This window comes from Eubalaena glacialis, chromosome 16, assembly GCF_028564815.1.
Source record: "Eubalaena glacialis isolate mEubGla1 chromosome 16, mEubGla1.1.hap2.+ XY, whole genome shotgun sequence".
In the NCBI taxonomy this organism is placed as follows: Eukaryota; Metazoa; Chordata; class Mammalia; order Artiodactyla; family Balaenidae; genus Eubalaena; species Eubalaena glacialis.
The window spans coordinates 71,955,780-71,969,396 of NC_083731.1; the positions used below are offsets into that span (position 1 = coordinate 71,955,780).

Sequence of the window (13,617 nt, forward strand, 5' to 3'; positions counted from 1 at the left end):
ATTAGTGATTCTTACCCTTTTAAAGAGTTATCATTGAGTTTATTTTTATTTGCAAGCACTTGCTTAACTACAGATGTTCAGCTTAGGATCTGCCTTATGAATATAGATCTCTATCGAGAGTTGTGCATTGACCTTACAGATCTTGAATTAGTTAGTCCTTTGGTGCCATCTGGTGGCTAACAAAAGAAAATCCTTGACCCACCTCTTCCCTCACCCTTCTTTCTGGATTGAAGTGGTAGACAGAGGTGAAAGTACTTTAAGATTACCCAAGGGCTTCCCTGGTGGCGCAGTGGTTGAATCTGCCTGCCAATGCAGGGGACATGGGTTCGAACCCTGGTCTGGGAAGATCCCACATGCCGCGGAGCAACTAGGCCCGTGAGCCACAATTACTGAGCCTGCGCGTCTGGAGCCTGTGCTCCGCAACAAGAGAGGCCGCGATAATGAGAGGCCCGCGCACCGTGATGAAGAGTGGCCCCCCCGCAACTAGAGAAAGCCCTCGCACAGAAATGAAGACCCAACACAGCCATAAATAAATAAATAAATAAATAAATAAAATTAAAAAAAAAAAAGATTACCCAAAAGAAGGGGACACACACACACACACACGTGCATTTCTCATGAGAAAAATCAGGAAAAAATTAGAAGAATTTAATATTTGACATTTCCAAAAAAGTGCTGAGGTGGTTTGTGGAAAACTCAGAACTTTAATTCTTTGTGCTTTTTTTACTACTTTGGTTTCTAAAAAACTTTTTGTTTTTAGAAATAATCTCAAGCATATAGAAAAGTTACAAAAATACTACAAAGAATGGTTTATAAAAAACTTTTTTTTAGAAATAATCTCAAGCATACAAGTTACAAAAATACTACAAATAATTTTTTTTTCCAGAACATTTGAGAGTTAAGTTGTTGCTATGATGCCAGATCACTCTCAGATACTTTCTTGTATATTTCCTCAAACAGTATATTATCCTACATAACAACAATACAACCACAAAACTCAGGAAATTATCATTGATATGTTGCTACCATTTAATCCACAGAGTCCAATCAGGGTTTACCAGTTGTCCCAATAAAGTTCTATACAGCAAAAGAATCCTGTCCAGAATCATATGTTGCTTTGATAATTCTGGCTTTTTTAAAATATTTATTTATTTATTTATTTGGTTGCACCGGGTCTTAGCTGCAGCTCACTGGCTCCTTACTTGTGGCATGTGAACTCTTAGTTGTGGCATGCATGCGGGATCTAGTTCCCTGACCAGGGATCGAACCTGGGCCCCCTGCATTGGGAGCACGGAGTCTTATCCACTGCGCCACCAGGGAAGTCCCATAATTCTGGCATTTAATATAACATTTATATACTGTAGTTTGCAGTGGGTACAAAAGGCATATAATAGAACTGTTTATAAATTTCAACTTTACTTTTCTGTTTGAATCCAGGGTGCCTGGAACATATAAGGCACCTAAAAAATACTTACTAAACCATATATATATTTAAAATTTTATTTAAAAATTAATATAACAACACACTATTTAGTTTCCTAGTTTATGTGTGTATGAAGAATCATAAATTTTTATCCTTTTTATTTTTGTCATATATTTTTGTTTTTTATTTCCAGTTGTCTTATTTAAAAGACATGATTTTAAAAAGAAAAGGGGGGGCACTGAAAGAAGGGAGAGATGGGACAGATGCCTGTTTTGTAAAACTAAACAAGTTTGTATCCATCTAATCAAAAGGGAAATCACCAGTTCTGTATTTTTGTTTTCTGTTCCTTCATTCCTCCTGAAGATTGGAAGAAATAATTCTCTTTATAAAGTGTAAGTGACCTAGCTCTTCAGGACTGTGAGTGCTGGGTTAAGCGAATTCTGAAATATCTTGCTTACTGGTGGATTTTTAGTAGCTTTTCCACCATAAAGAGAATGAAGAGATCAGAAGAATGTAAGACAGGGCAAGAGAAGCAGGAAGAGACAGGAAGACAAAGGGAATGAAGGCCCCTCGGGCAGAGATGGGATTCAGAAATACCTGTTGGGCCAAGACCCACCCAGGAGTGCCCTCATTCAGGTACACCTGGTCTCTCTGTACTCCTTCCAGTGAAGATTAGCTCTCCAACCTCTCATCCTTTCCCTCATCTGGCCTGGCTTCCAATATTATGTCAATGATTTAAACTACTTGGTTAGCTAAATGCCTAGTTTTGTAAATACCAGTAACTAACACGAACTAGTATTTGTTCCAAATTGGAATTTTTATAATGATTATATTGCTTTTAGACTGTCAAAAGTAGTATGAGTACCAGTAAATTTCATTTTTTTAAACATTAAACCAATTGAAATTAATTTTGTTTGAAAATTTTTTCCTTTTCTCTTTGAGGTGTTACCATATGCCTTGAGATAAGAGGTTCTGTTCTGTGGGGTTGTTGCAGACTAGGCTAGGGCTGGGCAACAGTATTTCCAAGAATATATTTTACCTGTGTAAACTCAAGTCCATTTACTGAGAAACTATTTTTTTTTCTGTTTAATACATGTGAATTTTTCTTTATTAGGTTATATTACTTTTTTTTAAATTGTGAAAGTAATGTATGCTCATTATAGAGGAAATAGAAAAAAGAACAGATATAGAGAGGAAAATAAAAAAAGAACAGATATTATCCCACAGCTCATAGATACCACTGTTAACATGTTGCTGTATTTTCTGTGTCATTGAAAATTCTTCAGAAATAATTTTTAATGATTACACAGTATTGCAACCTATGGACATAACTTATTTAACCATTCCCTTTTTGTTGGACACCTAGATTGCTTCTAAGTTTTCACAGTTATACATAATCTTTTTATGATGATCCTTAAATGTAAATTCAAGGTTATTAGTTTTTACTTTGCCCAAAGTAATAGATTTTAGTGGTTTGATATGTTTTGAACATGCCTTTTTTTTTTTTTTTTTTTTAATTTCACATATATCTTCCCATTGCTTGGAAATCCTCCTTTTTCCTGGTGCTAATCCTAACCATCCCATTTCTATAGGTGACCAACCAGTTCTAGATGTCTTCCCTTTCCAAGGACTTTTTTATACATGGTAAAATGTCTGTCTTATATCTCATTCTCCCTCAAGGCCCATGATATTAATTAGTTCATCTGATGAACTAATTGATGCTTCTGGAAGAGGCTCCCAGGAGCTATCCACTTAATTGTGTCTTTCTGGAGAGAGTGCCCTAGTGGAGCTTTTTTGGTTAAGTCATTAGTGATTCTGATGATGGGGATTTCTAGGCAAATAAGAAAGGAAGGGTGTGCTTTGAGATATTGATTACACTCAATTTTTCTTATCTGCTGCTCCAGTCTTCACTGTAATATCTGAGAATCTTCATGCTTCTCTATTTCTTTCTGAATGATTGAGATGGAAAACTATAATCAGAGATGTGATATGGTATGATATGATACAATAAATGGTATGCTATGATAAAGATAATAGTATACATTATATTACTATATTAAAAGGCAATATTACTATATATTAATATATAGTAATATATTTAATATATTACTATATTAAAATTGTAATATATTAATATTAATATATATTAATAATATATATTACTATATATTACTATATAGTAATATATTTAATATTACTATATTAAAATTACATTAAAATATATTACTATATTAAAATTATTAATATATAGTAATATATTTAATATATTACTATATATGTAGTTATATATACTATATATTACTATATATACTATACTATATATACCATATATAGTATATATACTATAGTATATATATATACACTATACTATACTATATTATACTATATTATACTATACTACTGTATATATATATGATATATATACTATATATAGTATATATACTGTATATATATATACTAATATATATATACTATACTAATATATAGTATGTATATTATATATATAATATACATACTATATATTAATATATAGTAATATATTTAATATATTACTATATATTATATATAAATATAATATATATTAATATATTTAATATATTACTATATTAAAAATATTACTATAAAAATTATTAATATATAGTAATATATTTAATATATTACTATATTAAAATTGTCCTATTTTCATTCTTTCTATCTAGGCCTTCTCTAGCTATTACAAGATTCTGTAGGACCTGTAGCTAGAATATGAAGTGGTGGAAATTCTATAGTATTGGGCATGGGCAGACCCAGGTTCTGGTGCTACTGCTGTCTTTAGTCAGTATGTAACCTTGGGCAAGTCACTATGCTTCTCTGGTCTTCCACTTCCTTACCTGTAAAACGAAGGTAAAGGAGGATTTTTACACTTCCTTCTCTAAGAATATTGATTCTCATTCCAGAAGTCATATCATTCAGGGTCATTCAGAGTCGTTATTAGGGCTTGGTTGGTACAACACACTAACTCTTTTTTCTTACATTGTTTTAAGCTGTTTTGATATTTGAAAGCACAGTGCTGAAATGCTATTTATTAAACATATAAATAAAATGTTTGTGTCCTTTTACAGTGGCAACTGAATCCATCAAGAACTTGTGTTCTTGAGCAAAATGAGCCTGAAAGCAGAGAGAGTAAGTATTTACAAGTCCTTTATTGAGGTTGACTTTGCTGCTAAGAAGAAAAGAAACATACTGAATTATAATGATCAGGTGTTGGAAATTGCTGTGGTTGGAGATGGAGCATTTTCTTTTTGCAGGTTACATTTTTGCCATTCAGTTTGTTCACAGACGTTTGTGTATCTACTATTTGCTAGGTGTCATGGAAACTGCTGATTAATGACTAGTCCTATGGGCTCTGCAGTTTAATACAAATAATCATGTACAAATTGAATTTATAAATTAAATTTACATGAGAAAGTAGACAACAGTGCTCTTCTATACCAAAACAAAAGCCTCTTGGGCAGTTAGAAAGGAAAAATACATATAATTAATACAGATGGATCTAGGGCCAAATTATGAGGATGTGTACATTCTTATTAGAGTAAAGCCACATTAGTTCAGATTGGTCGGAGAGTGGAAATATTCTGGTTATTTGAATAATTAATTAAGAGTCATCACAGTTACCATAAATGAATTAGTAATCTTCAGAGCTTTATTATTTGCATATTAACACAGATATTGTTAATGTAATACAATCTTTGGGAGATCTTGCAATTCCTCAGGCACATAATTTGGAACATTAATTATTATTAACTGTACAATATTATGTTAAAATATTAGCCATGTTATCTGTCTGTTTCGATTCGATTCAAGGTAAGTAGAAGTTTAGTATAATAAGTAAAATTTTCTTGATAATAACTACTCTGAAAAAATCAGGAAATACAAGTCTTTATGGGCAAAAGCAAGAAGAACAATCCTGTGGAACAAAAACCACATTCACAGAAAGATAGACAAGATGAAAAGGCAGAGGGCTATGTACCAGATGAAGGAACAAGATAAAACCCCAGAAAAACAACTAAATGAAGTGGAGATAGGCAATCTCCCAGAAAAAGAATTCAGAATAATGACAGTGAAGATGATCCAGGACCTGGGAAAAAGAATGGAGGCAAAGATCGAGAAGATGCAAGAAATGTTTAACAAAGACCTAGAAGAACTAAAGAACAAACAAACAGATGAACAATACAATAACTGAAATGAAAAATACACTGGAAGGAATCAACAGCAGAATAACTGAGGCAGAAGAACAGATAAGTGACCTGGAAGACAGAATGGTGGAATTCACTGCCGTGGAACAGAACAAAGAAAAAAGAATGATGTGGAAAAGAATAAATAACACTCTTAACAATGGGTTAAAAAAAGAAAAAAGAATGAAAAGAACTGAAGACAGCCAAAGAGATCTCTGGGACAACATTAAACGCAAAAACATTCGCATTATAGGGGTCCCAGAAGGAGAAGAGAGAGAGAAAGGACCCGAGAAAATATTTGAAGAGATTATAGTTGAAAACTTCCCTAACATGGAAAAGGAAATAGCCACCCAAGTCCAGGAAGCACAGAGAGTCCCATACAGGATAAACCCAAGGAGAAACACGGTGAGACACATAGTAATCAAACTGGCAAAAATTAAACGCAAAGAAAAATTACTGAAAGCAGCAAGGGAAAAATGACAAATAACGTACAAGGGAACTCCCATAAGGTTAACAGCTGACTTCTCAGCAGAAACTCTACAAGCCAGAAGAGAGTGGCATGATGTACTTAAAGTAATGAAAGGGAAGAACGTACAACCAAGATTACTCTACCCGACAAGGATCTCATTCAGATTCGATGCAGAAATCAAAAGCTTTACAGACAAGCAAAAGCTAAGAGAATTTAGCACCACCAAACCAGCTCAACAGCAAATGCTAAAGGAACTTCTCTAAGTGGGAAACACAAGAGAAGAAAAGGACCTACAAAAACAAACCCAAAACAATTAAGTAAATGGTCATAGGAACATACATATCGATAATTACCTTAAACGTGAATGGATTAAATGCTTCAACCAAAAGACACAGGCTTGCTGAATACAAAAACAAGACCCATATATATGTTGTCTACAAGAGACCCACTTCAGACCTAGGGACACATACAGACTGAAAGTGAGGGGATGGAAAAAGATATTCCATGCAAATGGAAATCAAAAGAAAGGTGGAGTAGCAATACTCATATCAGATAAAATAGACTTTAAAATAAAGAATGTTGGGCTTCCCTGGTGGCGCAGTGGTTGAGAATCTGCCTGCTAATGCAGGGCACACGGGTTCGAGCCCTGGTCTGGGAAGATCCCACATGCCGCGGAGCAACTAGGCCCATGAGCCACAACTACTGAGCCTGTGCGTCTCGAGCCTGTGCTCCGCAACAAGAGAGGCCGCGATAGTGAGAGGCCCGCGCACCGCGATGAAGCGTGGCCCCCACTTGCCACAACTAGAGAAAGCCCTCGCACAGAAACGAAGACCCAACACAGCCATAAATAAATAAATAAATAAAAATAAAGAATGTTACAAGAGACAAGGAAGGACACTACATAATGATCAAGGGATCAATCCAAGAAGAAGATATAACAATTATAAATATATATGCACACAACATAGGAGCACCTCAATACATAAGGCAACTGCTAACAGCTATGAAAGAGGAAATCGACAGTAACACAATAATAGTGGGGGACTTTTAACACCTCACTTAACACCAATCGACAGATCATCCAAACAGAAAATTAATAAGGAAACACAGCTGTAAATGACACAATAGACCAGATTTAATTGATATTTATAGGACATTCCATCCAAAACCAGCAGATTACACTTTCTTCTCAAGTGTGCACGGAACATTCTCCAGGATAGATCACATCTTGGGTCACAAATTAAGCCTCAGTAAATTTAAGAAAATTGAATTCATATCAAGCATCTTTTCTGACCACAATGCTATGAGATTAGAAACCAGTTACAGGGGAAAAAACGTAAAAAACACAAACACCTGGAGGCTAAACAGTACATTACTAAATAACCAAGAGATCACTGAAGAAATCAAAGAGGAAATCAAACAATACCTAGAGACAAATGACAATGAAAACACGACGATCCAAAACCTTTGGGATGCAGCAAAAGCAGTTCTAAGAGGGAAGTTTATAGCTATACAAGCCTACCTCAAGAAACAAGAAAAATCTCAAAGAAACAACCTAACCTTACACCTAAGGGAACTAGAGAAAGAAGAACAAACAAAACCCAAAGTTAGCAGAAGGAAAGAAATCATAAAGATCAGAGCAGAAATAAATGAAATAGAAACAAAGAAAACAATAGCAAAGATCAATAAAACTAAAAGCTGGTTCTGTGAGAAGATAAACAAAATTGATAAGCCATTAGCCAGACTCATCAAGAAAAAGAGGGAGAGGACTCAAATCAATAAAATTAGAAATGAAAAAGGAGAAGTTAGAACAGACACTGCAGAAATACAAAGCATCCTAAGAGACTACTACAAGCAACTCTATGCCAATAAAATGGACAATCTGGAAGAAATGGACAAATTCTTAGAAAGGTATAACCTTCCAAGACTGAACCAGGAAGAAATAGAAAATATGAACAGACCAATCACAACTAATGAAATCGAAACTGTGATTAAAAATCTTCCAACAAACAAAAGTCCAGGTCCAGATGGCTTCACAAGTGAATTCTATCAAATATTTAGAGAAGAGCTAACACCCATCCTTCTCAAACTCTTCCAAAAAAATTGCGGAGGATGGAACACTCCCAAACTCATTCTGTGAGGCCACCATCACCCTGATACCAAAACCAGACAAAGATACTACAAAAAAAGAAAATTACAGACCAATATCACTGATGAATATAGATGCAAATATCCTCAACAAACTACTAGCAAACAGAATCCAACAACACATTAAAAGGATCATACACCATGATCAAGTGGGATTTATCCCAGGGATGCAAGGATTCTTCAATATACGCAAATCAATCAGTGTGATACACCATATTAATAAATTGAAGAATAAAAACCATATGATCATCTCAATAGATGCAGAAAAAGCTTTTGACAGAATTCAACAGCCGTTTATGATAAAAACTCTCCAGAAAGTTGGCATAGAGGGAACCTACCTCAACATAATAAAGGCCATATATGACAAACCCACAGCAAACATCATTCTCAATGGTGAAAAACTGAAAGCATTTCCTCTAAGATCAGGAACAAGACAGGATGTCCACTCTCACCACTGTTATTCAACATAGTTTTGGAAGTCCTAGCCACGGCAATCAGAGAAGAAAAAGAAAAGGAATACAAATTGGAAAAGAAGAAGTAAAACTGTCACTGTTTGCAGATGACATGATATTATACATAGGGAATCCTAAAGATGCCACCAGAAAACTACTAGAGCTATTCAATGAATTTGGTAAAGTTGCAGGGTACAAAATTAATGCACAGAAATCTCTTGCATTCCTATACACTAATGATGAAAAATCTGAAAGAGAAATTAAGGAAACACTCCCATTTACCACTGCAACAAAAAGAATAAAATACCTAGGAATAAACCTACCTAGGGAGACAAAAGACCTGTATGCAGAAAACTATAAGACAATGTTGAAAGAAACTAAAGATGATACCAACAGATGGAGAGATATACCATGTTCTTGGATTGGAAGAATCAATATTGTGAAAATGACTATACTATCCAAAGCAATCCACAGATTCAGTGCAATTCCTATCAAATTACCAATGGCACTTTTTACAGAACTAGAACAAAAAATCTTAAAATTTGTATGGAGACACAAAAGACCCCAAATAGCCAAAGCAGTCTTGAGGGAAAAAAACGGAGCTGGAGGAATCAGACTCCCTGACTTCAGACTATACTACAAAGTTACAGTAATCAAGACAATATTGGTACTGGCACAAAAACAGAAACATAGATCAATGGAACAAGATAGAAAACCCAGAGATAAACCCACGCACCTACGGTCAACTAATCTATGACTAAGGAGGCAAAGATATACAATGGAGAAAAGACAGTCTCTTCAATAAATGGTGCTGGGAAAACTGGACAGCTACATGTAAAAGAATGAAATTAGAACACTCCCTAACACCATACACAAAAATAAACTCAAAATGGATTAGAGACCTAAATGTAAGACTGGACACTATAAAACTCTTAGAGGAAAACATAGAAAGAACACTCTTTGACATAAATCACAGCAAGATCTTTTTTGATCCACCTCATAGAGTAATGGAAATAAAAACAAAAATAAACAAATGGGACCTAATGAAACTTCAAAGCTTTTGCACAGCAAAGGAAACCATAAACAAGACGAAAAGACAACCCTCAGAATGGGAGAAAATATTTGCAAACGAATCATCGGACAAAGGATTAATCTCCAAAATATATAAACAGCTCATTCAGCTCAATATTAAAAAAACAAACAACCCAATCCAAAAATGGGCAGAAGACCTAAATAGACATTTCTCCAAAGAAGACATACAGATGGCCAAGAAGCACATGAAAAGCTGCTCAACATCACTAATCATTAGAGAAATGCAAATCAAAACTACAATGAGGTATCACCTCACACCAGTTAGAATGGGCATCATCAGAAAATCTACAAACAACAAATGCTGGAGAGGGTGTGGATTAAAGGGAACCCTCTTGCACTGTTGGTGGGAATGTAAATTGATACAGCCACTGTGGAGAACAGTATGGAGGTTCCTTAAAAAACTAAAAATAGAATTACCATATGACCCAGCAATCCCACTACTGGGCATATACCTAGAGAAAACCATAATTCAAAAAGACACATGCACCCCAGTGTTCATTGCAGCACTATTTACAATAGCCAGGTCATAGAAGCAACCTAAATGCCCATTGACAGATGAATGGATAAAGAAGATGTGGTACATATATACAATGGAATATTACTCAGCCATAAAAAGGAACGAAATTGGGTCATTTGTAGAGATGTGGATGCATCTAGAGACTGTCATCCAGAGTGAAGTAAGCCAGAAAGAGAAAAACAAATATCGTACATTAACGCATATATGTGGAACCTAGAAAATGGTACAGATGAACCGGTTTGCAGGGCAGAAATAGAGACACAGATGTAGAGAACAAACGTATGGACACCAAGGGGGGGAAGCAGCGGGGGGTGCGGGTGGGGGGTGTGATGAATTGGGAGATTGGGATTGACATTATACACTGATGTGTATAAAATGGATGACTGCTGTATAAAAAAATAAAATAAAATTTAAAAAATAAATAAGTTTAGTGATTAACTGATATACTGGCTGGCAATCATTAGGGTGTCAAAAAAGCAAAATTGGAGGAGTTTGAGTTACAAAAAAAAGTCTTTATGGAAATAATTTCTATGTGAATATATTGATTTTCTGTGTTTTGAGTTAGCTTTATTTTATTCAAGTAGTAAATTTTTTATTTGTAATCTGGAAAAAAATACATATCCACTCCATCTTTCTTTTTCAAAATTTATTGGGAAAAGAAAAGCGGTTTAAAAAAAAAGGAAAAAATATGTATCTGTTTAAAGAATGTGTATTCAATAACAGTGTTTTAAGGGGTGAGAATAATTCCCTGCTGTTAGGGAAAGGACACCAAAAGCACTAACCATAAAAAAATGAATTAATTTGTCTATGTTAAAATTAAGAACATCTGTTTGTCAAAAGATACCATTAGAAGAGTACAAAGGCAAGCCATGGAAGAGGCGATATTTGCCACTTATTATCAAGATGGGTCTTGTGGCCAGGATTTATTGTCCCTAGATCACTAAGGAAGGGCAAGACATGCTGTGGGTGGAAGTATGGGAAGGAGGAGTCGTGATGGGGGAGGGGACGAGAGGAATGCTTTTGCTTTGCTGGCAATGCTTTATTTCTTGACCTGGCTAATGGTTAAATGTGTGTTTGCTTTATGATTGTTCATTGAACTGCAGATTTATGTTTTGTATGTATTTTTTAACAAGTGTTTTATATCAGCAAGTAATATCGCTATCTCTTTTTCAATTTTATAAGAGCTTTATTGAGGTATAATTCATGTATCATAAATTTGCTCTTTTAAAGTGTAGAATTGAGTGGGTTTTTGTAGATTCACAGATTTGTGCAACTATCACCACAGCCTAATTTCAGAACATTTCCATCATCTCAGAAAGACTCCTCTTACCCATTTGTAGACATCCCTATTCTCCCCTACCTCCAGCCCCAGGCTACCGCTAATCTACTTTGGTAAATACATTATGATGCAATTCCTATATAAAGTTCAATAAGAAGGCAAATAGTGTATTGGTTAGTACATGTAGCAAAATTATTTTTAAGAAGTAATGGAATGATAAACACAGAATTCAGCATAGCGGTTACCTCTGAATGGGGGTGACAGAGGGATAGGATTAGATTGTGGAGCATAGGGGAAGTGGTAGCATTCTAGTTTTGGGGTTGGGTAGTAGGTTCTTGAGTGTTAATTTATTATTAGGCTTTAGAACTCCCATCTGTATTACACATATTCTTTTTTTTAATGTTTCCAGTATTACATCATAAGAGAGAGAGGACTTTCCAGATCTACCTCCACCTGTGTCCTTAAGACTAGGAAGACAGAGCAAAGCAGGGCACAGAGGCTTGGAGAGCAGGCAGATCCCTGGAAAGACAGGAAGCAGGCGGGCAAGAGGAAACTTTTGGAGGTGATGGATATATTTATCACCTTGACTGTGGTGATGGTTTCTTGGATGCGTACTTGTGTTAAAACCCATTAAATTGTGCACTTTAAACACACACAGTTTATGTACCAGGAAAGCCATGGAAATCAAATGATGCGAAGAGCTTCAAGCCAGGCCCTTCTCCCACCTGACCAAGGAGATGGGTCAGTTTTCCCTCCTGTGGAGGAGTGGGAATGGCGGGGTGTTCCCTCACACCTTCCTTGCCCCACAGATGGCTCCCTTCTCTCCCTGGAGGATAAGTAGGTGCACTTTGTTTCCTCCAGCCTAATAATAATAACTCTCCCCCCAAAACAGTTTTATGAATTGTTGGCTGTACACTGTTGAATGAATCCAGTTTTTAAAAGGTCAGATATTGTGTTACCTGAGTGAGTTATCTAGAATCTGTTCTTCAACAGTTGAGAATTATCTTAAGATAAAATCAGTATTCCTTTTTAACTTAAGCATTATTTTGATCTTACAACCTCTGTGACTTTAACAAATAGTCATTTATTTGAAGTGACATTTTTCTGATGTTAAGTTATTCTTGAACGCTAGATGGTGTGTTGGGACCCATACCCCAGGATGAAGAACAGCACCAAAACAAGAAGCTGCGTCTTGCAAACCACTAAGAAGTCTTGTCTAAACTGGGGTGAAGGCCTCAAGAATTTTTATTGCACTTTTAAAATCCAGCCTTGTTAACTCAGAAAATAAGAATGGATTTTGGATATAATTGAAAAATTTTTAAAGAAAGCTAATTTATTACTAGCATATGAATGATATTAATGAGAATATTTTTATTTTAGATTTGTGTGTTTTCCAGAGTATAGTGGTGTGTTTTTTTATTACACTGAATGAGGTATCAATAATTTAATGAGACCAGTTCAATCGGCCATACAGATTGATTTCTCCTTGTCTTAGCTTTACATTAACCAGTTTGAAAGGGGCTGGTTTATTGGAGCGCACATCTCAGCAGAGAATTACATACCTTTTCAGAAATATTAATTCTTTTTTTTAAATAAATTTATTTATTTTATTTATTTATTATTTTTGGCTGCGTTGGGTCTCCGTTGCTGCATGCGGGATCTCTCTAGTTGCGGCGAGCAGGGGCTACTCTTCGTTGTGGTGCGTGGGCTTCTCATTGCAGTGGCTTCTCTTGTTGCGGAGCAGGGGCTCTAGGCGCGCGGGCTTCGGTACTTGTGGCTCGCAGGCTCTAGAGCGAAGGCTCAGTAGTTGTGGCACACGGGCTTAGTTGCTCTGCGGCATGTGGGATCTTCCCGGACCAGGGCTTGAACCCACGTCCCCTGCATTGGCAGGCGGATTCTTAACCACTGCGCTACTAGGGAAGCCCAGAAATATTAATTCTTTTGGATTATGAAGGTGATAATTAGTAAACTACTCCAGAAAAATAAATGGCAACCTGGCCATTTTTAAGTCAGTGTATGGCTC

The 13,617-nt window shown here is 35.6% G+C and overlaps 1 protein-coding gene across 2 annotated transcripts in view; it reads left to right on the forward strand.

Annotated features, from left to right (window-relative positions):
* Positions 1-13,335, forward strand: part of CDADC1 (cytidine and dCMP deaminase domain containing 1) — a 41,563-nt gene extending 28,228 nt beyond the window's left edge. For both annotated transcript variants that reach the window (XM_061170842.1, XM_061170843.1), the window contains 2 exons: positions 4,525-4,585; positions 12,727-13,335. In XM_061170842.1, the coding sequence (XP_061026825.1) occupies positions 4,525-4,585; positions 12,727-12,800 (135 nt within the window). In that variant the 3' untranslated portion in view covers positions 12,801-13,335. The remainder of the gene's footprint in view (positions 1-4,524; positions 4,586-12,726) is intronic.
* The last annotated feature ends 282 nt before the right edge of the window (positions 13,336-13,617 follow it).